This window comes from Mandrillus leucophaeus, unplaced genomic scaffold, assembly GCF_000951045.1.
Source record: "Mandrillus leucophaeus isolate KB7577 unplaced genomic scaffold, Mleu.le_1.0 Scaffold59, whole genome shotgun sequence".
In the NCBI taxonomy this organism is placed as follows: domain Eukaryota; kingdom Metazoa; phylum Chordata; class Mammalia; order Primates; family Cercopithecidae; genus Mandrillus; species Mandrillus leucophaeus.
The window spans coordinates 3,674,722-3,702,083 of NW_012106363.1; the positions used below are offsets into that span (position 1 = coordinate 3,674,722).

Sequence of the window (27,362 nt, forward strand, 5' to 3'; positions counted from 1 at the left end):
GGTGGGTGGTCTCTGACCTCTAAGCTGGGAGCTTCCCAGCCTGTCTCCTGCTCTCTGCTGAATTGCTTGGGGGCAGGGATGGTGAAAAGAGCCCCCAGGAAGTCTCTGGAAGTGAGGAGGGTCCTTGGGCACTGACTAACTGTGTGACCTTTGGCAAGTGACTCCCCATCTCTGGGCCTCAGGAGGTTGGGCAGGGCCAGGCCAAGGCTGAAATCCTGAGTGGAGGTATGGTAGGGGAGGAGGAGAAAGCGCCTAATACCCTCAACCCTCATCTCTCCCAACCACACTCATTCCAAATTCTTGCTCTGGGGGTTCTGATCCACGGGCAGGTCACGGTGTAGGAGGCGGAGGCTCCATTCCAGGGAGGATTCGGAGCTCCAGAGTACACCTGGGGCAAAAGGAGCCTGGGCGTGGGGGGCCAGGACTGGGAAGGTTCTGGGACTCTCTCCCTCACCCTGGACTCCTCCCCAGAGCCTGGGGCTCAGCAACTCGCATGACCGGGCACTGGTGAAGCGCAAGTTGAAGGAGCTGGCAGCGGCGGCCGAGAAGGAGCGCAAGGCCCAGGAGAAGGCTGCACGGCAGCGGGAGAAGCTCCGGCGCCGAGAGCAGGAGGCCAAGAAGAGCTAGGGGAGGGTGCACAGGCGCTGGCGGCCGCTGGCTCGGCGGGCACAGGCCTCACCAGGGAGGCTGGGCCTGGGCGCCGCGCTTGGGCTAGCCTGGTCCCACGATCAAGGGCGGACATGCCCTCTCTTACCCTGTCACTTGGTCTAGACCCAGAGCCCCCAGAAAGGGAGACCCCAGGGAGAGGGCCTAGTAATAAATCCTATTTTCAGGACTTGTTTGGCACAGAATTCCTGGGGGAGGAGCAGATGAAGGGGAGAGGGCAGAGAGGCCAGGGCCGAGGCAAGTCTGGGAGCCTGGGTCAGGCTGTCCCACTGCCCTCAGGCCACCGTGCTGCTGGGGTAGAGGGGAGCTAGGAGGCCTGCCTGCCTGCTTGCCTGCCAGAGGCCCTGAGGCTGGGCCCCAGGGCTCAGAGCTGGGCTGGGCATTTCAGCAGAAGTAGGTGTGGGAGCTGCTCCTCTCCACTCTCCCAGGGGGCTGTGTGGTGGGAGAGCTCTGTCCTGCTCCCCTGAGAGGCCAGTGGCCGCTGCAGCAAGTTGCACTCAGGGTAGACTCCCAGCCAAACTCCTCAACAGGAGAGCAGAGAAAGCAGCCTGGGGCGAGTGCAGTCTTTGCCAGGACTCAAGAGGGGAAGATGAACACCCCCTTCTCCCACTCCCCTCCTCTGTCCTGTGGGTTCCAGGGGGCGAGATGACATCCACACAGGTCTGCCTCTCAGGGCCCATTCAAAACCTGGTCTTTGACCCATTCTCCAAGCCAGGACTCCCTTCACTTCCTGCTGCTTCCTCAGAGGGCACCTGAGCCCTCTTTGGGAGCTGAGCAAACAGGAGCTGATAGGTACAGAGGACACCACTTCCACCAGCCAAAGCCTAGGAGCTGCTGACCTGGTCAGCTGTCACCCCAGCCAGGCAGAGGGGCAAAACCTGGGGGTCCCTGGCAGCTGCGAGATTGGAAAGGTTCATCAGCACTCCATCTGCCCCAGGCATTGTCAGGGAATCAGTGGGCTCAGAACTGGCAGGCGGTGCAAGCTCTGCTTCGCTGGGCCACTGAGGGCTGGGGCCAGCTCCCTGGATGGGGGTGGAGTCTACCAGCAGCCTCGGGACAGCATGTGTCCTTTTTAGGAAATGTCCTTGGAGGAAGTGTCCATGTGTGGCGCTGGTCAGCAGCTAGCCCCGCTTCCAGGACACTAGTCAGAGTTACCGATGGGGCCGGGGGGCTCCTGCTTGGAAACCCCTCCAGTTCCTCCCATCTGCCCAGAGCGACGGATGGCACCAATGCATGCTGGCTCCCTCATTCCTGCCCAGGGGCTGTGGCTTACAGCCAGCACCCTGTACCTGGGACTCAGTCCTTATCCCCCCTCTGCTATCTGTGCTGGGAGAGGGGCTTCGGAGGGAAACAGATATGAGGACACTGGCACCATCTGGGCCTGGTGGCAGGGCCATGGGAGGTTGGAATGCACCCACGTCCTTAAAGCCATCAGTAGCTACAGTGGGTGCCCACCTGCATGCGAAGGGGAGGCAGTTCTCAATTTATTTCAATAAACACTTATGATGTGCCAGTGACCAGAATTTCTGTCTGCTCCAGCTGTTGGGTTGGCCAGATTCTGCTGGGCCCTGAGTGTGGTGGGACAACAGGTCTGTCACCAGGTGCTGGGCCATCCGGCGTTCTGCACAGATGGCTTTGCCCAGTATTTTACTCACGGTCCTGAGCTGGGCCGGACGTCCCGAGTGCGTCATGTGGTGGTCACAGGGCGCTGCAGTGTGCGTGTGTACGCGCGCACGTGTGGGTCCCCTCCCCCAGGGATGCAGCCAGGCCAGTCTCATTCAGTCTCCTCTTTACTGTGGGTGTGGGTGTCACTGTCACTGCCACAGCCACTGGGAGGGACACACAGCTTTAACCCCCGTGTGCTTAGGGGAAGGGTGGGGGCATTCAGGGTTATAAAACTAACTATATACACAGAGGGTCCTGGGAGAAAGCCACCCTGAGCACACGTGTCTGGGCACAGTGGGGGCTGGGGGCTGGAACTCAGGCAGGACGGACTGGGCTTGTGGAGGGGCGGATGGGCATGAGCACGTGAGGACATGCTGGGAGGGCTCGGGAGGTGGCACAGACATTGCCAAGGCTGCTGCAGGGCCTCGAGCAGCTTGGCTGGGTGGCAAGCTCTGGGTCTAACAAGGTTCCTCCACTTTAGGGTTGGGCCCTGTGAGAGCCACCCCCTCTGTCACCGACCTTAAAGTCCCGAGTGGAGAGAGAGGCTGCAGGACCAGCCTCATTCCCCACTCACGGGTGTAACCCCTTTCTTCACTCAGTCCCCAGGTCTGGAGGGCACCCAGCCTCTTCAACAGGCCAAAGCCCAGGGTGCCTCTGTGGGCTGGGAGAATAAGGCAAGCGGAGCATCCACTTGGAAGGCCTGGGCTGTGGAGGGTGCTGAGGGGGACCCAGTACCCCTGGCAGAAAAGTGACAGCCCTGGTCTCAGAGAGGAGGACTGCCATGGGGAAATGTCTCTGGGACACCCCATCAGGGTGGAGACATCCCCAACCCTCAGGCATCGCCCACAGAGATGGGGAGGCCACCGAGGGCTCTCCACGGAGATGGACTGGCACTTAGGGACCATCACAGACCTATCACCGCAGTGACTTCTATAGAGACTGGGCCTGGTCATCAGGGAGAACCCACCCCCTGCTCCCCCAGGAGGACGGTGAGGGGCACCGTGGTGGTGGGGCCCAGAGGCGGCAGTCCGTCCTCTCAGGTGCAGATGAGTGGCGGCCCTTAGCTGACGCGGTACGTGGACGTGTTCTTGGGCTCCGTGCTGGGCACACACCAGTCGCCGGCCTCCTGGATGGTCTGGTAGTGGCGCCAGGCTGACTTGTTGTAGACAGGCAGGCGCTCCACCGAGTCCGTGGACAGGGCCTGGGGAGTGCCAGGGTCAGCCCCTCCTACCTCCCTGTGCCTTGTCCACTCCTCAGCAGACCACCCCACCCCAGCTCAGCGGCAGCCCAGCTGCCAGACACGGGGGCCTGCAAAGACCCACGAAAGGGTGGTCTCTCCTGTGTCCCCCTCCTGCCCATTCAAGAAAGCAGCTCTCTCTAAGGGAGGGAGAAGGAAGGGGAGGAGGCTGGGCTGTGTGACCCTGAGCAAGTCACCGACTCCGGGCCTCAGTCTTCTCTCCTCTGAGCTGAATGGCAAGATCTAGGGTGTCCCCTTCCTTCTGGGTCTAACAAGTCAAGGGTTCCCAGCACAGGGGTCTTAATCATAGACCACAGACTCCCCTATATTCCCTGACAAGCTGTGCATGTCTGGGGGCTGAGGGTTCTTCAGGTTGAAGAACTGTAGCGTTGCTTGGATTCTCAGTCTGGGGCCAGGGAAGGACTGGGGGGGTGGAAAGGAAGGCTCGCAGCTGGCCAAGCCTGCCCAGGTCCCATCAGCAAACCTCTTCGCCAGCCGGGCTCTGCAGGAAGGGCCCTCACCTTGAGATAGATGACAGCGTCGGTCCCAAAGCCTTCCATGGAGAAGAGCTGCAGGTCTCCCTGGAAGTACTTGGCGTAGAGGCGGGAAATGGGGAGCCCGTAACCAAAACCAGCCTGCAGCGGGGCAGGAAGGCAGTGAGGATGAGGAGGCTGGCAGGGGCCTCCTGGAGCTGCAGGGACTGGCGCAGGGAGGGAAGGGTATGGAGCTGGAGTCACACGGCGGGGGTCCCAGAGCTGGAGTGGGGAGGGGACATGCGGGAGGGGACACTGAGGCAAGAAGTGGGTGTGGGTGAATGAGGGAATCATGACTGTGGGAGGGAGGCTTGGGCAGGGAGGGGAGTTCCGCTTAAGGGCCAGGAGGTCAGAGCAGGCCCCGTGGCTCCTTTGAGTCTCAAGTTCTCTAACAGGGAGGTGCTGACAAGTTGGACAACACTTGAGAAAGGTAGAAAGTGGGGGTTTGGGAGCCACAGAGAAGAGGGAAGATGGGGGAAAGGTGACAGAGAGACATCTGACATAGGTGAGATGTGTGCAGACTGGGGAGATGCGGGAGGCGCGGGGCCCAGATTCAAGACAGGTGACTGTCATAGACGGCCACACAGGAGCTGAGTGAGCAGGGGAAGTGAGTGAGGAGGAGAGAAGCCTCCCTCAGGAGGTGGGAGGGGCTGGGGTGAAGCCATCTCACCAACGGCGTCCCCCCGGTGCCAGGCTGGGGGGTGGGTGCTGTGGAGTACATGTAGCTGAAGAGTCGCTCAATCTTCCTCAAGGGAACACCCCCACCTCGGTCACTCATCTGGGAGAGAAGGGATGTGTCAGGGATTCTCTACAGCTCAGTTTCCCCACCCTGCCCGGTACCCTGACCTTCTCATGGTCTTCCCCACCCCCAAGATCTGCCCACCATGTAGGAGAAAAGGAGAGCCCGTCTCCTGGCAGGAGAGAAGCCCCCACTACTGCTCCCTGGTCCCCAAGGTCAAAGGGTCACATACCTTGATGGACAGATCTTCCTCACCCAAGGCCACCATGACCTTGATGGGTGGGAGAATGAGGCTGGACTCATGGCTTTCCACAGTCGCCCGCATGGCATTCTGCGGAGGGGCAGAGGTAAGAGAAGCATGGGAGAAGCCAGCCCTACCCACGCTCCCCGCAAAGCACCAGCTCCCAGCCTCCTCACCTTGAAGAGCTCAAAGAGCATGTGGTAGAGGTGGGAGGGGACATAGACCATGTGAATCGGCTGTTTGGAGTTGGCTGCTGCAGGGCAAGTCAAGAACAAGGGTCAGGAAACTGTCAGGAGGCCACCGCTCAACCACCTTACCCAAAGGAGGCACCCCTCCCACAAGGTTCTAACTGAGTACATGGCTACCCAGCGAGAGACTAAATCCCCAGCCTCCCTTGAGCTGCGGTAGCCGGTGACTCATGGAAGTGATGCATTCAATTCTTGGGCCCTGCTTTCCACACCCTTGTTCTCTTCCTCCAGGCTAGAATCGAATCAGGGGTGGGGAGCCAGCCCTGACCTCCCCAGCTAGAGGCTGGCGAGAGGGAAACCTCCCTCTTAAGTAAGCCACTGGTATTGGGGTTCTAGGGAAGCAGCCAAGCTGATACACCATCTAACATGCCCCTCCTCCCCATCCCTGTTGAGTTACCCCATTTTATTTCCTTCCTGTCACTCATCATGATCTGAGATGGTCTTGTTTATTTACTTGTTAATTGGCTGAAGGTCCCATTTCCCAGTCTTCACAGCACCAAAAAATGTAAGCTGCATGAGAACGGTGACCATTTCTGTCTTGCTTACTCTTTCATTCATTCATTCACTCAATTTCTTATTTGCTTGAGATGAAGTCTCGCTCTGTCACCCAGGCTGGAGTGCATTGGTATGATCTCAGCTCACTGCAGTCTCAGCCTCCCGGGTTCAAGTAATTCTCCTGTCTCAGCCTCCCAAGTAGCTGGGATTATAAGCATGTGCCATCATGCCCGGCTAATTTTTGTATTTTTAGTAGAGACAGGGTTTCACCATATTGCCCAGGCTGGTCTCAAACTCCTGACCTCAAGTGATTGGCCTGCCTTGGCCTCCCAAAGTGCTGAGATTACAGATGTGAGCCACTGTGCCCCGTCCAAATATTTATCAAATGAATTAATAATACAATAATAACTCTGCTTCTCCCCTGTCTAGAAAACAGTCCATCTCCTCACTCCCCATCTCACCTTGCCCTGCTGTGTCCCCAGCCCCAAGACAGACACACATATAGCCACGCTCACTCACCATTGATCTCCTGGATCTCCAGGTCAGGTGAGGCCATGTAATACTTGTCACACAGGAGCTTAGCCATGTCGTAGGCATCTGAGAGAAGATGGGGTCATTCAGGGCATGGGTGGCCCACCCAGCAGGCAGTCCTCTTGACATTGACACTGGGGACCACCAGCATTAAACCCATAGCACCCCTCACTGAGGAACGAGTCACCCTCTGGCCAGGTAAGCTTGGAGGGGTCCCTGGGACTCCTCTGCGGGCCAGGCACTGTGGGAATGGCTCACCTTTGACCACCTCAGAGACGTTGCAGTTGGGGTCAATGCTGCCAATGTGTTTGGGATGGGCTGGGTTGGTGCTGCCGTCAAAGATGAGGGCTACAGGCAGGAAGGGAGGGTGCTGTTGGCTGGGCTGCAGTCTGTCCCAGCGCTCCCTCTTCCCCTGGGCTCTCCCCCTCTCTCTACTTTCACCTCCAATGCCTTTGTAGGCTTCAGTCCTAAAGCTGCCCCGCTCCCCTGCTTCTGTCCTCCCTTCCCTGACCCCTGACACCTCCAGCCCTGGCTCAGGCCGTTTTTAAACCTTTGCGTTGGACCTTTGCAAACCTGAAACAGACATCTTTTCAGAGGTCTCTCCCCACATCACATCTCCACATTGCATTTATTCTTTTCTTTGACTATAACATTCTAACTCTTACCACCTTGCTTTGGAAATTATTTGAGCATGAGGAACTTGTTTCACTTATGACTGGCTACAACTTCTCAAAAATCATAGTGAATCTTCCTGGAATAAGAAACTCTAAACAACAAATCGTTTTTGAACATAATGAGAGTTTTTATGAATACTAAATTAAACATTCTTTTAAAGATGTGACATAATTTTACATTTTGCAAACATTGAAAACAAAACGTTTTTGAAATGGAAAATGAATGAGAAAGAAAAATTTTATTTTTCCATGTCGGAGCCATTAACTCCAAAGTTACTGGAATAACTACTCAAAGACTCCTTCTGTGCGGTTCTGAAGAGTGGCCTAGGTCCCCTCAGCAGCCCGGCCCTGGGTCCCAGCACCGCCCCCCACACCCCGCCACCGCCACCATGGCTGGCACCCACTGTGCTGGTTGATGAGCATGCGGATGGAGATGCGGCTGAGGTAGAAGCGGTCCAGGAAGTACTGGATGTTCTGGTTGGAGACGGGGTCATCACCATAGGTGTCCTTGTACTCAAGCACGCCTTGTGCCATGGTGGGCACCACGTCGTTGTGCCGGTTCCGGATGGTGACCAGGGCATCAGTGAACCTATGGGGCAGGGCAGGTGTTCACATGGTATACCCCCAGACTCCCCTCCGTTTCTGACTCCCCTCTCCAGTGTCTTTCTTCACCTGCTCCACCCTTCCCAATCTGATGGACTCCCAATGCCCTCCCTGCTCCTCCCAAAGCCCACTCTGATTTTTTAGCTGCCTGCCGGCAGGCTTCCCACCTCAAAGCCCAGAGTTCTCATCCTCCCCAGGGCAGGGCCTGGGTCTTGCCCACCAGGCTCAGGGAACAGTGAGAATGGAGTCCATGTCTCTCCCATCAAACTTGGGGCTCCCTGAAGCAGAGTCTGCCTCCCGTCTCAGACTGGACGTTCCTGAGGACAGGCGTCTTTTCTTCCATCCTGCTGTACTTCTGCCCCAGGGGCTGCAACCCCAGATGCCCCTGGCCAACACCTGCCTTCCTTCCCCACCCAGGGCCCCCACTCACTGGCTCAGGGTGCGATGGTCCTCGGGGTCCTTGTCCAGGAACTCCATTATGTCCAGGAGGCTCTGGACATACCTGTGCGGGGGCGGGAGGGGACACAGCCTCAGCTTCAGGTGGCTAGCCCCTCCTCACCCATTTCAGCTGGGCCTCGCTCTTGTCCTGCTCCTACGCGGGCCCCACACAGAGCTGCCCACAAGCCGCCTCACTATTTTTCTCCATCCATTTCATTTGTATGTGAGTCTCCCTGACAACCCAGTCAGTTATGCAAGAAAACTTCAAATGTGCTGGTCCCCCGTTTAGCACCTTTGCTTTGGAATCCTAGAATAGTCCTCTCAGAAGGGGCTTGGAGATGATCCCATCCAAGAGGCCTCACAGATCAGGAGACTGAGGCTGAGATGGGGTGGGGAGACTGGACCTAGCGCCTGCAGTGGGGGAAGGCAGGTAGGTGCATCAACTTCTCTGAACCCCAGCGTGGAAACGGCTCCTAATGTTTCTCCCCCCGGGGTACTGTTGCATCCAGTGGGACACAATGGCAGAAGGGCCGGCACAGGGCCTCCCAGAGTCACCCCTGACAGAGTGGCCAGCACAGGGCCTCCCAGAATGACTCCTGAGCTGGGGTGCTCTGGGCCAGGCACCTGCCTAGGCAATTGGATTCTAAAATGGCAGGTGGGAAGGACCCAAAGTTGGGGTAGGTGTGCCTGGCTCTGTCCCCAGGTGGGGCTGGGGCCCATAGAGAGTCCAGAGAAGCTCACTCTCCTGCAAAAGGCCGGGTAGGAGTAGGTGATGCCCTGCCGCCCCTCCCATCTACAGGCCTGATGGGGAGGCCAGTTTTCCCTGGGCTGCGAGAAGAGCTTGATGCTCTAAAAGAAGCATCAAGAACCCCTGAACTCAGCCAGGTGTGGTGACTCACACCTGTAATCCCAGCACTCTGGGAGGCGGAGGCGGGTAAATCACCTGAGGTCAGGAGTTGGAGACTAGCCTGGCCAACATGGCGAAAACCTGTTTCTACTAAAAACGCAAAAATTAGCCGGTCATGGTGGCGCATGCCTGTAATCCCAGCTACTCAGGAGGCTGAGGTAGGAGAATTGCTTGAACTTGGGAGGCAAAGGCTGCAGTGAGCCGAGATCGCACCACTGCACTCCAGCCTGGGCAACAGAGCAAGACTCTGTCCCCCCTAAAAAAGAAGCCCTGAACTCAGGGACGGCAGCAGGCCTCCTTCTGCAAGGGAGTCAGGCCCACCTGTGGTGGCAGATGGTACCGAGCTGGAGCCACTGTGCCCCATGCCCTGGGGAGCCATGACCTGTTTCCCTGCTAACATGCCCAGTCTGTGGCTTGTTCCTTTGGGGAGGGCAGGAAGAGCCTCTCTCTGGCAGAAACACTTATAACCAGGAGGAAGGGGGGGGCTGCCTAGAGCCCTGCAGCGGCGAGGGCCCCAGGGGCCCAACAGTGTTTCTAGAAAAGGCCCCACCACACGAGGACTCATTCCCACGTCCACAGTGCTCTGACCTTCACTGTAACCTGAACAGGTACGTCAGGCAGGAATCAGTCCCACGCACAGCCTCCCCCAGGGAGGCGTGAAGAGGCCCCATAGCTAGTAAGTGGGATGAGGAAGTACCGAGTCTCCAGCGCTCTTGCCACCCCAGGGTGCTGATTCCGCTCGACTCTCACCTCCACGCTTCTGTTCACACACTGCCCTCTGCACTGTGAATGCCCTGCTAGGAATGCCTTTCCCCTTAAACCTAGCGTCTGCTGCTCTTGCTCTTGCCTGGCAGAGAAGAGAGTGAAAGAACGAGCTCTGGACCCAGAACTGGCTCTTTAAGCACCAGGAGCTGTGTGGCCCTGGGTAGGTCAAGGAGCCTCTGTGGGCCTGAGTTTGCTCGTTAGGAAAATGGGGATTGTGATACGTATTTACTGCTTTGCGGTGAGAATTCCATGTGATGATTAGCACAGTGCCTAGCACATAGTGAGCACTCTCTAAATGCTTGCTTTTATTATGGCAGGTGGCTCAAACATCGTGGACAGCTGCGTGCATCCTCTGAGCCCCCAGGCGGCATCTGATACTCTCCCACTGCTTGTAGGCTCTGAACCACAGCATGTTTGAGCCCCTATGCCCTGGAGACCTGCCCCACTGCCACAGGAAGGGGGCTGTCTCAGGCCCAGAGCTAACCGCCCACCCCTCCCTACCCAGAGCTCTGCACAGAGCCGGAGAGGAGGAGCTGTGGCTGCTGAGGGCGCTGGGGGCCCTGACAGCAGAAAAGATCAGCCTTCATCTCAGCCCCCAACACCATCCCTGCCACCCCACCCAGCAGATGATCAGGCTGGCACTCCTAAGACCTGTCTCCCTGGAGAATAACATAGCGACCACTAACGCCCACCTGTGCCGAGTCCCACACAGGGTCTCTCCTCTGCCAATAGCCCTGATGAACACAAGGTATTTCCCTTTTTTTTGCAGATGAGACCAGCACTGAGAGGTTAGGTGATATGCCCCAGGCCACACAGTAAGCAGCAGGCTGGGATTCAAACCCAGCTCTCGCAGACTCCAAGTCTACACCACGTGGCCAACAGCCGACACTGGCGCTGACGGTGATGCTGCTGCTGATGGTGATGGTGGCATGTACTGGGTATCAATGGCCAGGTCCACCCTGTGCTTCCCTCATGCCCCACTTTCACCTCTGCAAGAACCCCGGAGGTAGGCACTACTGCTGGACCCATTTTACAGATGAGGAAGTTAACACGCAGAGCTGAGATTCTCTCTCCCAGGCCCACATGGCTCCGAATCCCTTGCTCCCTAAATGCACCCAGGATAGACCTTCATGCTCATATAATTCTTAGGGGAGAGAGGGCCTGCATGCAGGCAGTGCTAGGGGCAGGTGGGGAGAGGAGGGAGAGGAGACCCACTGCAGAGTGGGGCCTGGGACCCCTTCCCAGGGGGCAGGTGGGGATGAAGCAGGTGGGAGCTGGGAGGCTAAGCCACTTCCCGACTGTGCTGGTCGGTGGGTGGGGGTGGGCACGGTCAAAGTCCCAGTCTCACCTAGGGAGAGTGCCCCAGCTGCTGGCACCACCCCTTTTGTGGCTGCTCAACAACCCTAGAGGGCAGAAATGGGACCTGGTCATGTGGCCACTGAAGTGGAGCAAAGGGCACTGGCATGGAGTGACAGCGGGCAGCGCCTGCCAGCCTCTCTCACAGGGCCAGGGCTCCTCCAGGGCAGGGGGCCCGGGCTACTCTTAAAATGGAGGGGAGAGGATGAGGATTTTCCCAGAGGTCCCTGGCCTTGCCCTGAAGCCCCTTAGGGGCCTGGTACACCAAATGTCACCCTTGGGCCGGTTCTTGGTCCTAAGAAGAGAGATTGGGGATGAGTGGTGTTGGCCTCTGGGCTGCCCACCCCTTGCAGGCCAGACAGAATATATAAGGGAGACCTGAAAGCAGTGGTGCAGTGACAGAGAGGCACCAACAGACGGGAGAGGCACTGCCCCCACCCCTCCCCGGGCCTGCAAGGAGGCTGGGGTCTTTGGGCCTGCTGACCTCTACAGTAATCAAGGCCCCCAGGAGTCCCTTGGTGAGATTCGGAGCTCCCAAGCCCAGCCCAAGGTAATGTGGAGGTCCATCCAAACCCTGCTTTCCAGGGCTCCGGAACCAGTCTAGAGCCCCAGGATTGGGAAGGAGGAGGTGTGGGATGCATGCAGAAGCGAGGGGCCTTGGTGAGAGTGTGGGGCTGAGAATGGGCGGTGGGGGCGGGAGCAGAGGGTGAGCAAGTATGGGAGGAGGGCCCTGCAGCCCCGTGTGGGAGCAGAGGGGGTGCTGAGCCAGCGGGCGAGTGTGTGTAATTGTGTGCATGTGGCATGTGCGTGCCTGTGGGTGTGTGTGAGGCTGTGCCCTGTGCACTCATATCCACAGCTGCTGGCGAGCAGGGTGTGAACAAGGGAAAGGCTGGGGAGGGGGTGCTCGCTGCACCTGGGGGAGAGGTGGCGGTGTCCTGCCTCCGGAGCCTCTGAGCCAGGCAGGTTTGGGTTCTGCTGCTGATTGCGCCTTAAAGAGGCCACCGAGTCCCTCAGGTCCCCATCTGCAAAATGGGGTTCACAGGAGTAAGCACCTCGTGGGCCTGGGTGTACAGAAAAGGAGATGATGCCTCGAGTACATGCGTAGTAAGTGGTCGGTTCTGCTCCGGCCATGCAAGGAGCAGCTGACGGATTTGGAGAGCTCATCTGGCTTTAGCAGGTCCTGAGCACCCAAGCCACACCCTCTGTGTGGGGTCCACACACCTTGCTGACAAGCAAGGGAGGTTTGTGCGAAGGTGCCGGCCATATCACCTCCCACCTACAGCCCCCACAAATATCCTGTTAGTGATAGCAGTGAGTCATTGTCATTTGATTCTACTCGGCGGCTCCTGCTTAACCCTGCATTTTCTGGAAGCACATTCCCACGACTCCATGCCTGGAGAGGAGCCGGGGTTGTCCCTTTCCGTCTCTAACAACACCAGCTGTCAACAATTCTGTAAAGTGAGTTCTGCTCTCCCACAGACTTGCAACATGAACTTGGAAATCTCTGACTCCACATCACCGCCCAGAACGCAGGCTCCCTTCTTTCCCTTCAAGAATCCAGTCTCCATATAACAGCTGGGTTCGAATCCCAACTCCACCATCTACTCACTGAGTGATCTCAGATAAGTTTTCTCGGCCGGGCGCGGTGGCTCAAGCCTGTAATCCCAGCACTTTGGGAGGCCGAGGCGGGTGGATCACGAGGTCAGGAGATCGAGACCATCCTGGCTAACATGGTGAAACCCCGTCTCTACTAAAAATACAAAAAACTAGCCGGGCGTGGTGGCAGGCGCCTATAGTCCCAGCTACTCGGAGGCTGAGGCGGGAGAATGGCGTGAACCCGGGAGGTGGAGCTTGCAGTGAGCCGAGATCGCGCCACTGCACTCCAGCCTGGGCGACAGAGTGAGACTCCGTCTCAAAAAAAAAAAAAAAAAAAAAAGTTTTCTTCACCTCTCTGAACCTCAGTTTCTCATCTAGAAAATGGGATGATAGCAAGGACTACCTCATAAGGTTGTGAAGATGAAATGAGTTAATATGTGTAGACACTTAGGACAGCTCCTGGGACACAGCCAGCCTTTGGAGGTGTTTGCTTTTGTTATTATCATAATTTATTACTACCTTGCCCAAGAAACCACACCACAATTACATCATCTGTGGGCTGGAGGTGTTGCTGCCTGGCAGCCTGGGGACGTGGCTTGTGTTGGTAGAGTTCTGCACACTTTTCACATCCAGCACTGGCCCTTGGCCCTTACAAACACAATGGGTCCCCATTTTACAGATGAGGAAGCTGAGGCTCAGAGATGCCATATGACTTGCCCAGGATGAAGCTTGAAAGTCACGCATGCCGAGGTCAAACCTGGGACTTTCCCTCCCAGTCCAGTCTCCACCAAAACAGGGCCCACTATCGCAAGTCTGTCCAGTTGAAATAACGTATCAGGGTTATTTAGAACCAGGAATTCTCAGCTCGCCCACAGTGACTCTGCCTAGACCCTCTCCCCAGCAGAGTAGAAACTCCATTTCTGTGACCACAGATGAACCGTGACCACTAATAACTGCATCTGCTGAGGGTTCTTGTGTTTTCCAGAAAAGAGGGTTTGCTCCTTACTCATCAGACTCAGGCTAGAGGCCCTCTTGCCAAGCTCCCTGGTAAAGTCTCCCTTCCTCCTCTCAGGCACCTAGAACCTGCCCACCTCCATCGTTCCAGCTAGCAGGCTGTTCCTCCTGGAGAAAGAGGTCTCCACTCTCTCACAGGCAGCCACCTCAACCCTGTCGGGAAGTCCTTCTTGTCCTCACACTGCAGTCTCTCTTGCTGCAGCCAATGCTCATTCTCTCTGGAAACATTCTTGGCAGGCTGTCTCTTCAGCATGTTGGGATGCTTTAGCAATCCCTCGGCCCGCTCTCCTCCAAGCTGAATCTTTCATTGAGGAAGCGTTCTCTCTTGTCTAACTTCATTCCCTCCCACTGTTACTTGACATTACTTGCAAGCTTTGTGGAAGAATGTCAGGCCAACCCCTTATCTGCGTCACTGATTTTTCAGGAAGGGACTCTGCAGGGGCCCCTGGGGGAGTCATGGGAAGCTCAGCAGCCCTGTGCCCTCCTTCTGCATCCCTCAGCTCTCCCAGGAACACGGTGTCCAGGGAGGGGCCTGAGAAGTTCTGCCCTGAAGTCAGGGACCAGGTGGAGAGGCAGCCAGGTCAGGCAGCCGGATAGAGCCAGAGGAGGGCCAGGGAGAACAGATGGCACCTTCTGTCTCCTTCCCACCACTCCACACCACCCACGGTGGGAAGTGTTGGTTGGCTCAGAGGTCCTGGACCTCCGAGAGGCAGGGCACAGCAAGGGGTGACCTGGTTGGGTTCCATGAAAATCAGGCTCTGTGCCTCATGCCTCCGCCCCTTCTTCACAGCCCACACTAACAGCACAATCTCCAGAAAGTCAGTTCCCAGCTACATTAGCCAGGCCCCTTCCTGTCTCCACACCTTTGCCCAGCCTATTCCTTTAGCCTGGAATGCCCTTCCCTTCCTTGTAGCTCTAAGCTTGCCTAGGTACCCTGTAAGGTCCAGTGACAAGTCACCTCCTCTGCATGTCCATGGCAACTGCCCCACAACGTGTCATTCAACCAACATTCATGGTGTATCCACTACACTCCTGGCCTTGTGTGTACAACACTACCCCTCACCATATCTCATTTAATTACAATAAGCCCCATATACACAGGTCCGTGCATAGAAAACAGTGCGGAAAGGCACCACTACATCTGATGAAACTGAGCTGTGTTCCGTTAGGGGGTGGAGGGGAGTGGTTGGCAATTTCTTCTATCTACTATTTTGCGTTTTCCAAGTGTCAAGTGACCCTGTTATACTTCCACAATAAAGGAAAAGTATCAATGTTCTTTTAAAATAATGTTTGGATTCCTAATTTAAATAAAACGAACTCTTCGGCAGCTCCCTGCTCCTAGCACTATGCTGGACTCAGTTCACCCTGCCTGCGTATTATTTTTCCTTCCAGATCACAGGCCCCTGAGGGCAGCTGCTGTGACTTCGCATGGCTTTAGGCTCAGAGTACATGTGGGCATGTGCTCCTGAGTCTACAAGGAAATCACAGCCATATCATACTGCAAGTCCAGAAGAACCAACAGAAGATGTCCGCACGGGTGCCACCAAAGTCAATGAGGATTAGCTATTTTACACGCCCAGTGACAGGGGACACCCTTGTTTATTCTTCATGTGACTGGCCTTTGGCTAATTTCATCCAGTTACTTGAGTTCTTGAGTGAAGCCTGCTGAGCCTTTCCCTCTGTTCCTGCTGCAGTGCGCAATAAACTTTTGGTCTTTGCCCCTCCAAAGCTCTGCGGGAAGGCACTGTGCCATCCCTGTGTGTATCTGAGTATTTTCCAACATCCAAAACAGTCTATCTTGCAGCTTGGGTTGTATAGTTTATTTGAAAACTTGCTTCTTGTTTCTGTTTCCCAAAAAGTCACCCCCAAATAAATACTGCCTAACAGCCACTCGAGTTCCAGCACACTGGGCTGGTAGCTAACGCTGACATCAGCCTAATTTGGGGTTTTGGCTGTGAAAACCATGTTTTCCTGGGTGGATCCTGGGTTTCCAAAGAAAGGTGGGTGGTAAGAGGGCTACACATGGAGACCAGGAGCTTGACCTCAGTCCTGCTTTGGCCTCAGATTCCCATGTGACCCTAGGCAACTCCAAGCTCTTGGGGCTTTGGTGTCTCCTGTCTGTCCCCACCCCACCCTCAAGGCTGCTAAAAGCTTGGAGACTCCATCCCTGAGCCCAGGCACACTGGCGATGGAGTGGGAGGTGCAGGGACGGAGCCAGGGGTCTCACCAGCTCTGCACCAGCTGCACAGAGGGTGTGCTCAGCACCCGGTCGGGAAGCAGGTTGATCTCCTTCATGATGTTGGCCAGGCGCACAGGCAGCTCCTGCCTGAGGAAGGTGAAGGAGGTTTTCTCACAGGCATTGCTGGATCCTGGCAGGAGAAAGAGACGTGAGCCACAGAGCCACCAACTATGAAAGCCAAAGGATGTCTCGGCCAGGTCAGCTAAACCCTTCATTAACTGGGGGTTCAGAGAGCAACTGACCTGCCCAGGGGCACACAGCAAGGCTCCCCATCCCCTGCAGGGCTCAAACACCTACACCCTGTGCCTAACACTCCAGGGGGTGGCATCCTCTCCTCACCCCCAGCTGAACCCTGCTTGCCTTTAACCACAGTAGACAGGGCCACTACTGGGCCCATTTGGAAATGCCTCTGGCCTCAGTCACCTCACTTCTCTTTCCTCCTCTCCCAGCACACTCACTTTGAGGGGCTGATCCCGGAGGCAAAGGAGCCTGGGAAACCCATCCCTACCTAGGACTGGGCTCTGGCTGAGGGGGACTATGGCCAGACCACCACTGCGGTGTCCCAATATTGTCTCTGGCCAGCCCACCTCACCCAGCCTGGCCTGAATGCCCATGTGGGGCTGCTGTGTCTTAATGCCCATCCATGAGGCAAATGGGCCCAAGAACAGGAGTCCAAATGCCACGGTCCTTGTCTGGCATCAAGATGGAGAGGGTGGGGGCCCGAATAAGGCCTTGGCCCAGGGTCAGAGGCCCTGGGTTCCAGTCCATCAGGCTCTGCTTGCAACTCTGTCACCCAGGCCATGCCATCATCCTTTTGAAGGTCTCAGTTTCTCCCATAAAACTACAAGTTGACCGGCCGGGCGCAGTGGCTCAAGCCTGTAATCCCAGCACTTTGGGAGGCCGAGACGGGCGGATCACAAGGTCAGGAGATCGAGACCATCCTGGCTAACACGGTGAAACCCCGTCTCTACTAAAACATACAAAAAACTAGCCGTGCGAGGTGGCGGGCGCCTGTAATCCCAGCTACTCGGGAGGCTGAGGCAGGAGAATGGCATGAACCCGGGAGGCGGAGCTTGCAGTGAGCTGAGATCCCGCCACTGCACTCCAGCCTGGGCCGCAGAGCTAGACTCTGTCTCAAAAAAAAAAAAAAAAAAAAAAACTACAAGTTGACCAAACTGTACTGTGAGCCCCCAACAGCTGTGGTGTTTCTGTAATGAGGGTGCAGTTTGTGGGGACAGTGGCTGGGGGCTAGGAGTGGGCCCAGGAGGCTTTCCTACATGGGGGAGGCTCAAGACTCAGACAGGGCAGGGGTGCAGGCAGACGAGTCCTGAGGAACAGGTGCCCTGTGTCTCGGCTGCCACCTCCCTGCTCCCGTCGCACCACTGACGTAGCTGCACCCCAAGCCAGGCACTATCAACTCAACTCTTGAGAAACTGCCCCCCACCCGCAGTTCCCAGCTGGCACCATGGAAATACCACGTAGACAGACAGGGCCCACACAATGCCCGTTTCAGCCGCCACACTGGCACAGCCTCCCTCCTGCCCCAGGGCCACCCCCAGAATGCTGGTAGTGGGTGATCCTGACCTAGCAACCCTGGGGCAGCCAAGGGAGGTATAGGCGGCTTGACTCCACATCACGGTGCCTGGGGCCCCTGCCCAGCTCGGGAGAGGCTGCCAGGCCGGAACAGATTTGATCTTCAAGTGTCCTTGCCTACTGGGGCAGCTAGGGTCCAGCTCCTTCTGTGGGTGGATGCCTACCAGTCACGGCACTCTCTCCCGCTGGCATCTTCTGAAAGAGACCCCTTCCCCAACTGCTCCTGGCTTAATCTCACCCACTGCCCAGGGGTGTCTGATCCTTCGTGCCCAGTCCAGGTCTCTCTCCAGACGGCTGCACCTCTCAACCCTGCCTCCTCACTCCCACCAACAGACCCCCAGTTTCCTCTGGTGGGAGGAGGGGCTCCTACTCCTCCAGTCATGAGGACAACTCCCATTAACCTTTTAGCGTCCGGATACCACCCTACTCCCTTCCTGTAGTAACATCGCAGCTTCACTGCCCCTAACTCTTCAAGACCCCTCATGAAGCCAAGGAAGAAACCTCGGGACCGTCCTTGTAAGTGCCCCCCCATTCCCATCAACAGCCCAGTCGAGAGGCCCCGGCCAGTCCCTCCTTCCCCATTAACTCTTTCCTGCCTGTACCTTTCCAAACAACCCTTCTCTGTCACTCGGGGCCTTTCTTCTGCTCCGTCCCCCCTGGCCCCCGGCTGCCCCTCCCAGCGCCCCGCGGGCCTCCGCTGCCAGCCGCCTCCCGCCCACTCCGTACCGAAGTCCAGAAACTGCTTCATGGACAGCGGGGACGGGGAGAACTTGCTGAAGTGCTCTATGTACTTGGGCGCCCCAGCCAGGGACGCATTCTTGAGCAGCGCCCAGACCCAGCGCATGGCTGCTGCGGCCGCGACTCGGGTTGTGGTCCCTGCGCTAGCAGCGCTCGCGCACCGTTCGGCCCAGCGACGCGATTCGGCCGCCTCCTCCCTACCCTTGCCCTGGCGAGCACTCCAAGGCCCAGCCAATCGGCTCGTCGTGGCGCCTCGACGTCGCCAATGGCCACTCACAAACAACTCCGGGAGAACCAATAGCTTTCCGCCCCGGCACGTGGCTTCCCTCCAGGCCCGCCCCCTTAACCCACGCTTTGCCTGAGCGGCCTGTTGTTTTGGGGAGGCTGCGCCGAGATCCCACCTCCCCTGTGTTCACGCGTCCCTTTCCTCCCGGGGGCGAAGCCGGGGTTAACCCCTTCCTTCCCAGAGCCCCGCCAGCCCTTTCGTTTCCTCTTCCACGCCTGCCTTTCCCTCGCTATCTCCTTGCATCTCCTTCACCCGCCGGCTCCTTTTAACCCTTCCTTTCCAGAATTGTCTAGGTAGCTTTCAACCAATCCCTTTCCTCCAACTCAAAGGTACCTGTTTCACCTGTCATCATCTTTACCTGCCCTCCCTTAACGGGTCTTGGGGATTCCCAGTCCGGATGACAGTGACCCAGACTGCGAATGTTTGCAAAATTCGGAACCAGGGTGCAAGCCTATACGAATCCGTCCCGTATATGTGCAGCCCACCCACTTCCACAAAGATCTGAGCGGCTCAGGAAAAGGTGGAGTTTGCTTTTCCAACTGAAAAACATCCAGAGTAAAAACCGTCACGACTAGTGGCGGTGGAGGCGGCAGTTATCGTCCATGCCAGTTAACACTTTCATTTTATTATATAGCTCATCTGACCGAACATAAAGCCTTGGACATCTAGCGCGACCACCTGAGAAAGCCACCTCCTTCGCAACGGGCTTCCTTAGAGCAAGATTCCAGGAGGTGAAGTGTCTCTGAGGGGCCGGGAGCCCGTCCTTCATCAGCAGCCCCGCTTCTCTTGGAGAAAACGTGATGCGCCCTCTTGTGGCCGATCGTGGGCTTAGGGCCCGACCCGCCACTTTGATGCTTTCTTTGCTCGGTGACATTAGCCTAAAATGTGTTAGGCTTTCTGCTGGAAACAGGGAACACAGACAGGATCAAGAAATGGCTTTTTTCCTCAGTGATTTCATTTCTACGTTTCAGAGATAGCTACATAAGTAAATAATTAGCTATAACTGAATATGATTGTAATACAGACCTCACAAACTTCGCAAATGGAAGGGCCTCTTAGCTGGAAGAATAATAAGCTATATGCCAGGCACTGTCTGCAGACATTATCTCATTTAATTCTCTATTTTATTATTCTTAGCCTCATTTCGTAGATAAGAAAGCCAAGACTCGGATCATTGTCAACTGCAAATCTGACCTTATTACTTCCTTGCTCACAGCCTTTCAATGGGCTATTTTTTTTTTTTCAGATGGAGTCTCACTCTGTCGTCCAAGCTGGAGTGCAGTGGCACAACCTTGGCTCATTGCAAACTCCTCCTCCCAGGTTCAAACGATTCTCCTGTCTCAGCCTTCCAAGTAGCTGGGATAACAGGCGTGTACTACCACACCTGGCTAATTTTTGTAATATTAGTAGAGACAGGGTTTCACCATGTTGGCCAGGCTGGTCTTGAACTCCTGAACTCAAGTGATCTCCCCACCTCAACCTCCCAAAGTGCAGGGATTACAGGTATGAGGCACTGTGCCTGGCCATCAATGGCTCTCTTCTTCTTACCGGAGCCTTTCCGGTTGTCACACAATTGGCTTTTGCTTAATTCTCCAGACTCCTCTCTCTCCATTCCGCCACGCAGCTCCCAGCCATACCTGTCTGCTGCCTTGAACCAGCCTCTAATCTCTAAGCCACTGCAAATGCACCTCTTCTGTATGGATCATTCTTTCTTCCCAGCTTCACCTGCCCATTCTTCAGGTCTCAGCTGCTTAGGCATCCCTTCCTCCTGGAAGCCTTCCCTGATCTTACTAAGCTGGGTCATAGGCTCCCTTCAAGGGCTCCTTAGATCTCCTGATCTTAGCAAATATTTGTAGTCTGGGTCACTGTCATCCAGACTGGGAACCCACAAGGCCCCTTAAGGGAGGACAAGGAAAGATCAGGACACGTGAAACAGGTACCTTTTTGAGGAAAGGGATTGGCTGAAAGCTACCTGGACAAATCCAGGAAGGAGGGGTTAAAAGGAGCTGATGGTAGCTCTTATCAATTGAGTGAAAATTGTTTGCTGACTGATCTGTTTTCCTGCTAGACTTTAAGCTCCATGAGGGCAGGGCAGGTGTTGTATCTGTCTTGTTCACTGCTCTATCTCCAGCATCAGGCAGTGCTCAGCACATAGTAGGGAGGACAGGGTGAAAAAGAAGACAGGGTGAGCAGGGGAGCATACCGCAGACATATTCCAGAGAACCACCAAACATCCAGTGGGCTAGCAATTAGGACGTGATTGATGATGCTGGTGAGTGCAGTTTTCAAGTACACAGAAGAATATATAGAATATTATGTACAAAAAACCTGGCCCTCACTTTGGGAGGCTGAGGTACGAGGATTGCTTGAGTCCAGGAGTTTGAGACCAGCCTGGGCAGCATAGCAAGATCTTGTCTCTACAAAAAATATAAAATTAACTGAGTGTGGTGGCAGGTACCTATAGTACCAGCTACTTGGGAGGCTGAAGTGGGAAGATTGCTTGAGCCCAGGAGGTCAAGGCAGCAGTGAACCAGAGCCATGATCATGCCATGGCACTGCAATCTGGGTGACAGAGTGAGACCCTGTCTCAAAAAAAAGAGGCCTATTTCTGTGCCTAGCAATAAATGGTAGCTATTGCTGTTATTGTCAAAATTAAAGTAACAAGGAAAAGACCATGGCCTCTAAGGCTAGGTGTAGGAGAGGGAAAGAGATTTCCCATGACCCTCACCTTAGGCTGGACTTCCACAGTGTGGGCTCTGTGCTTGGATAAGAATTCCTTCTGCAGAGCCTGCTGCAGGGTGCTAACAACAGTGGTGTGATGTGGTACATCACAGTCAAGTTTAGTTAGGTGATGCTGAGGTAAACCGCACCCTGCCCCCCGATTCCCAAATCTCCCACTATATGTGTAACATGGGTTGGTGGGGGACTCTCCAAGGAGCTCAAAAAACTTGGCATTGCAGAGGGTTCTTTTACAGCGGGCATTGCTACATCTCTGCCAGTTATGTTTCTTTCATAATATGTAGCTTACGCTAGTTCTGAAAATGACTTATCCTCGAGAGAGAGAGTGTGTGTGTGTGTGTGTGTGTGTGGTCTTCCTCAAGCAGTGGCTGACAGGAGACTGGGGGGTCTGTGAAACTGGCCAGAGGAATGTGTAAACACCCCTGTCTTAAGCAGTAAGTGGCTGTAAGAACAAGACTGGGCCGAGCTTTGACAACGCACATGTGTTATGCCCAAAGAAGTGGATCCCAGATTCTAGAAAATAAAGTGTCGTCTCCACTCACTGGGTTCTGAGAGCCTGGCAGCTCCGGGTAGGGGCTACGGTTTTCCTGGGGAAAGTGGACATTCCATTGTCAGTCACCCTGGGAAGGGGCAAATCCAGGCACAGAAAATGAGGAGGGGGAAAGGGGCACACATTGGGCCCCGAACCCTGTTGTGAGCTGAGCACTGGTGGAGGGAGGTGGGGCAGACAGCTGCCACCACGAGGAGGCTGGGAGGCACCCAGGCATCAGGTGGGCCTCCCAGAACAGCCTGGGTCTGTGAGCTCTGAGCATATCTGACCTGGCTTCTACCTCTGGACTTCTCTGGGTAGCAATTTCCAGCCTCCAGTGAAGTCTTACCAAAGTTCACAGCCTTGAGGAAAATTAACAGAAGGACCTAGGCCACGCTCCAGCTCACAGAGGTCACAGGGGGAACGGCCTTACTCCATTCCCCAGGCCTGTGTGGAGGGGACAAACCAAGGGCAGAGGAGGAAGCTGCTTTGGGAACCCAGGACATGGCAGGAAGCAAAGCGAAGGCTTGATCCACATGCTGTGGCCGTGTAAGCCAGGCGCTCAGACACTCCCAAGGAGCTTCCAAAAGACCAGAGCTCTCAGCTCCTGGAGGCTGAACATTGTGACAGTTCAGTCTCTGCAGCCTTGGATCAGTGGTTTACCTTCTGACCTCTTCTTGGCGCCTGGTGGTGGTTGTGGGGAAACCAAGGCAGAAAAGCAGTCCCTTATTTGAATTCAGCCTGACTGAGGGCTCTCCTCCCTCCACAGCCTGCCAGGACTGCCTCTTCCTATAGCTGAGTAGCTTTTGCCTCTTCCTGACCCTGCATGTTGCCACCTCTGCCTGCCTGTTCCTCCCCAGGGTCAGCGCACTGTCCTCCAAGAAGGCGTTCTGGGTTCCATCCAGGTCCCCCAGGGCTCACCCCTCATGACAGACTCTTAGATGGGAGGATTTCTGAGAGCAGGGGCCGGCGTCACCTCCATCAATCTTTTTTTTTTTCTTTCTTTGAGATGGAGTCTTGCTCTGTCGTCCAAGCTGGAGTGCAGTGGCACGATCTTGGCTCACTGCAACCTCTGCCTCCTGGGTTCAAGTGATTCTCCTACTTCAGCCTCCCAAGTAGCTGGGATTATAGGCATGTGCCACTGCACCCAGCTAACTTTTGTATTTTTAGTAGAGACAGGGTTTCGCCATGTTGGCCAGGCTGGTCTCGAACTCCTGGCCTCACGTGATCCACATGCCTTGGCCTCCCAAAGTGCTGGGATTACAGGCGTGAGCCACTGCACCCGGTCACCTCCATCAATCTTTACCCTCAAACCCGCAAGTCCCCAGACCTGGCTTCATCTACCTAGGTGTTGGCTGGATGATATCATCATCCATTGACCCGGGGTTGGTAAAGGCTGGGGAGTGGGTGGAAGCAGATGCAGCTGCATACAAACTGGGAGCTGTTTATTGGTCGCCGTGAGAAGCCTATGTACAAAGAAGGCACGAGGAGGGGGAGAGCACTCCCCTGCTACAGTACCATGGAAGGGGCTGGGGGTGGGCCTGCCAACAGGCAGGGGTCAGGAAAGGTTTTCTGGAACTAGCCTTAGCTTCTCAAATGGGCCTTAGGACACAGCCCATGGGGGAGGGGACAGAGCCAGGCTGGCTCTGAAAGCCAAGGATAGCTAAGAACTCCACCTCTAGGACCCCAGTGCATGGCCAGCTGCCTGTCCTACATTCAAGCGTCGCTCCCTCCGTGGTCTTGTAGGGTCTCTCTGGGGCCTTCTGAGGCTGGCTGGTAGTGGTGAGTCAGAAGTGGCATCTCCTCTGTATCCTCCCAACATCTGTCTGGCCCAGAATTGGTCCCCTCCTCTCTGTGGCGGATCCGCCGTGCCCCCAGGGCAGTCCCAGCACAGTGAGCCCAGGCTACCTCGCCATTTGCCTGTCTTTGTTCGTTCCGACTGCACTCCCTGCGAGTTCAGTCTGTGGCCAAGGAGACAGGCTTCACAGAGATGCAGGAACGAAAGCTGTTCTGGGACCTCCTTTCTAGTTCCTTTGCTGTTGGGTAGAGCATGCCCCCATGGACAACCTTAGGCAGGACCCCCAGCTCTCTGGCATGGGTGGCAGTGGGGGCCCACCAGCCGGGGCTCGGGGGGCTGCTCCCTGTCAGTAGTTTTGACAGCAAAGTTAATCCAGTGACTGTGGCTCAAGATGGATCCAGTGTGAAAGGGGGAAGTGTCACCACATTGCAGGGGCCTTTTCCTCCCGGCTCGGGCCGGAAGCTCTTTGGCTTGTTTTGGCGCAGGCAGAGGCTGAGACACGGCGAGCCCATGCACCATCCATGATGTGCCAGCACAGTCCACAAGCAGTGGGCCCCACGTGTGTCTAGGGCACAGGACTGCAGTGTGCTCGGCCTTGTAAGGTCCACAGCGCTGGCCCTCCTGCAGGGAGATCCCCAGGGCCAGACAGTATGTGCGTGCACTTGACGAGGTGTATGTGCCTAAGCCTGCTGCTGCCAGCCAAAGGCGATGGCCCCTGTGGACTGTCAGAGGCATAACTTATGATAAATAGGAAAAAAGGGGACACTGGGGGAGGAGGGGGCAGGATCAGGGAGGATGTCAGTAGTATCGGTCCCGAGTCTGCCAGCTGGTCACCCAGTGCTTCTTGGTGGGTAGGGTGCTCCCTGGAGGTGGGTAGCGCTCCTCCTCCCGGATCCGCACCGCGTGGTACTTGGGCATGATCTGGTAATAGCGGGTCCTCTTAAAGAAGTCACACTGGAGTTGGAGGGAGAAGAGAAAGAATATTAGCATCCAGAGTTTGAGCCGCCAGGAAGGAGTGCCAGGCCTCTCCCCCTCCCACCCAGAACTCCTCAAAGCCAGAACTCTTGACAGAACACATCCCATCTCCCTGCACTGAGATACGGAGAACGAGTTTCTCCACCCCAGGCCCCAGAGGAAGGAGGAGTTGAGGAAGGCAGAGAGGAGAGGAAGAGGCAGATGGAGACGGAGGGCAGCCGCAGAGACAGTGGATGGAATGGCCAGGAAGACTGGCAGTCTACGCTAATCACAATGTTGGGAGTGGGTCCACTTGTTATCCTGGAAGGGCTGCTCAGGAGGAAACAGGCTAGTTCCCAGGAGGAGGGTCTCTACTGCTCCCCTCCTTCCCTAGGGGTGGAAATGCGAGTGTAGAATTATTCTGGACATGCCTGTGGTCTAGAGATGGGGCCTGGCCTTGCCCTTGACCTTGTTCCAATCCCCAGAAAGCAAGGTCATCACAGAGAGGGTTTTATGGCTCCCTGAAGGGGTCCCAAGTCACCAAGGGGCTCAGGGGGAGGCTGATGAAAGCCAGACCAGGGGGCTGGAGGGAGAGTCAGAGTGGCCTGATCTTTGAGGTGGTGGTGGGGACAGAATGAGGTCAGAACAGGCCCATAAGGGAAGAGGAGCGGACAGGACAGAGTCAGAGGCCCGGCCAGCTGTGGGGCTCGGGGAAGGGGGCCCGGAGGCCGTGTTACCCAGGTGGGCCGGGGATGGGGGGCTGCCCCCTCAGTAGTCGTCGGTCAGCCTCTCTGTCTCTGACGGCTGGCTCTTCATCTCCGCCTTCTGCCTCTTAGCTTCATACAGGGCGCGAGTGCGGGCTCGCTTGAAGAAGCCGCACTGCGGAGGGGAGGAGGTGGGGATGGGCCATCAGGGGGGCGCTGGGCTGTCCTCACCAGCAGCACTCGTGGACTGGGGCTTAGGGCTGGGGAGCCTGGGGGCTGGGGCTCAGTCCCAGCTTGGTGGTGTGGTCAGAAGCCAGAGCTCCTGGGTCCCCCTTTCCAGCTTGCAGCTTCCCCCACTAACCCAGGCCGGGGGTGAGCCTGTAAGCTGGTGGGAGAAGGTGGAGAGGACAGGGAGGAAGGGCGGCGGTGAGATGGAAGGGAGGACCGGGATGGTGAGAGGTGGGTTGGAGGAAGGGCTGGTGAGTGTGCTGGTGAAGGTCCCGGAGCGAGAGTGCGGCCGGGCTACTAACCTTCCACAGCAGGAGAATGATCAGCCCCAGAAGCAGCAGCCCCGCACCCACGGCCACCAGCACCAGCCACAGCTCGATCTCAGCCGGCAGCTCCTCCACCAGCTCCGAGTCAATGTCCACGGAGAACTGCAGAGGGGAGAGGAGGACTCAGCCCTCCTTAGGCCCGCTTAGGCCCATCCTCCCCCTTCCTATCCCAGCTATCCCAGCTGGGCCCAGGCACCTGCTGTTTGTCATGCTGCCAGTAGGGGGCAGCCTGGGACTGGAAAAAGTCTCTGCCTGCCCCACTAACGGTAGGTCCAGTGGTCCTTCCTGCTTCTCCCAGGCACAGACTTGACTCCAGAGGAGCAGCCTCAGATCTGGGAGGTGGCCTGGAGTCTGAGTGTGTGACCTACACCTCTAGGCCTGGGTACCAGCTCCTTCCCTGACGAGCTGTGTGACCTTGGACAAGTAATTGCACCCCTCTGAATCTCATGCTTTCTGCTATCTGATGAGGGGGATCATAATGCCTACCTCATAGAACAGCAGAACGGCCAAATGCAGGGGTGCTGGAGCCAGACTACCTGGGTTCTAGCCCAGCTTTGCTATTCACGAGCTGTGTGACCTTGGCAAGTTACTTAACCTCTCTGTTGTTCATCTGTAAAATGGGAATAATACCTATCTCATAGGTTGCTGCGGAGAATTAAGTGTGTTTGATATATGAAAACTGCTTACAGCAACACCTGCTACACAGCAAGCACTCCATAAATATTCACCAAAAAAACCCCACAAAGAATTCATAGCATATAGTCCCATTCTTTTTTTTTTTTTTTTGATAGAGTCTCGCTCTGTTGCCCAGGCGCAATCTCGGCTCACCACGAGCTCCGCCTCCCAAGTTCAAGTGATTCTCCTGCCTCAGCCTCCAGAATAGCTGGGATTACATGCGTGCACCACCATGCCTGGCTAATTTTGTACTTTTAGTAGAGATGGGGTTTCACCATGTTGGTCAGGCTGGTCTTGAACACCCGACCTCAGGCGATCCGCCCACTTCGGCCTCCCAAAGTGCTGGGATTACAGGCATGAGCCACCGTGCCTGGCCGATAGTCCCATTCTTTTTCTTCCCCTACAACGGAGATAAATATGGATGTGTGTGTATATGAGTTGTTTTTGTTTGTTTGTTTTTGAGATGGAGTTTTGCTCTGTTGCCCAGGCTGGAGTGCAGTGGCGCAACCTCGGCTCACTGCAACCACCTCCTCCCAGCTTCAAGCAATTCTCCTGCCGCAGCCTCCCAAGTAGCTGGAATTACAGGCATGCACCACCATGCCCATTTAATTTTTGTATTTTCAGTAAAGATGGGGTTTCACCATGTTGACCAGGCTGGTCTCAAACTCCTGACCTCAGGTGATCCACCTGCCTTGGCCTCTCAAAGTGCTGGGATTACAGGTGTGAGTCACTGCACCCAGCCGTGTTTGTTCTGACTATACATGATTTTCACTTCTTTTAAAATTATTTTGATGATTTTTTTAAAAATACAGATGATATAAAGAAAACTAAAGGTTCCCAGTTAG

At 55.9% G+C, this 27,362-nt stretch overlaps 3 protein-coding genes across 7 annotated transcripts in view; 1 reads left to right on the forward strand and 2 right to left on the reverse strand.

Moving 5' to 3' along the window:
- Positions 1-2,189, forward strand: part of SAMD14 (sterile alpha motif domain containing 14) — an 18,340-nt gene extending 16,151 nt beyond the window's left edge. Inside the window, exon 10 of the mRNA XM_011999275.1 lies at positions 472-2,189. Coding sequence (XP_011854665.1) covers positions 472-627 — 156 coding nt within the window. The 3' untranslated portion in view covers positions 628-2,189. The remainder of the gene's footprint in view (positions 1-471) is intronic.
- Positions 2,130-19,084, reverse strand: PDK2 (pyruvate dehydrogenase kinase, isozyme 2). Of its 4 annotated transcripts, XM_011999274.1 has the most exons (12): positions 18,923-19,084; positions 17,532-17,686; positions 15,936-16,077; positions 8,063-8,134; positions 7,434-7,618; positions 6,614-6,703; positions 6,344-6,421; positions 5,258-5,334; positions 5,073-5,171; positions 4,772-4,879; positions 4,090-4,203; positions 2,130-3,532 (listed from the first exon to the last, which is right to left on the reverse strand). In XM_011999274.1, the coding sequence occupies exons 3-12, from the start codon at positions 16,001-16,003 to the stop codon at positions 3,392-3,394; spliced, it is 1,032 nt and encodes a 343-aa protein (XP_011854664.1). In that variant the 5' UTR covers positions 16,004-16,077; positions 17,532-17,686; positions 18,923-19,084; the 3' UTR covers positions 2,130-3,391. The 4 variants fall into 4 exon arrangements, with proteins under 4 accessions (XP_011854664.1, XP_011854660.1, XP_011854663.1 ...); XM_011999270.1 differs by lacking the exons at positions 17,532-17,686; positions 18,923-19,084 and adding an exon at positions 18,267-18,539; XM_011999273.1 differs by lacking the exons at positions 17,532-17,686; positions 18,923-19,084 and adding an exon at positions 18,008-18,124.
- Positions 19,085-23,256: 4,172 nt separating this feature from the next.
- The window catches only part of ITGA3 (integrin, alpha 3 (antigen CD49C, alpha 3 subunit of VLA-3 receptor)), a 34,190-nt gene continuing 30,084 nt past the window's right edge, over positions 23,257-27,362 (reverse strand). Inside the window, exons 24-26 of one of the 2 annotated variants that reach the window (XM_011999278.1) lie at positions 25,819-25,944; positions 25,322-25,463; positions 23,257-24,584 (exon numbers count right to left, since the gene is read on the reverse strand). In XM_011999278.1, coding sequence (XP_011854668.1) covers positions 25,353-25,463; positions 25,819-25,944 — 237 coding nt within the window. In that variant the 3' untranslated portion in view covers positions 23,257-24,584; positions 25,322-25,352. The remainder of the gene's footprint in view (positions 24,585-25,321; positions 25,464-25,818; positions 25,945-27,362) is intronic. The other variant, XM_011999277.1, reaches the window with a different exon arrangement.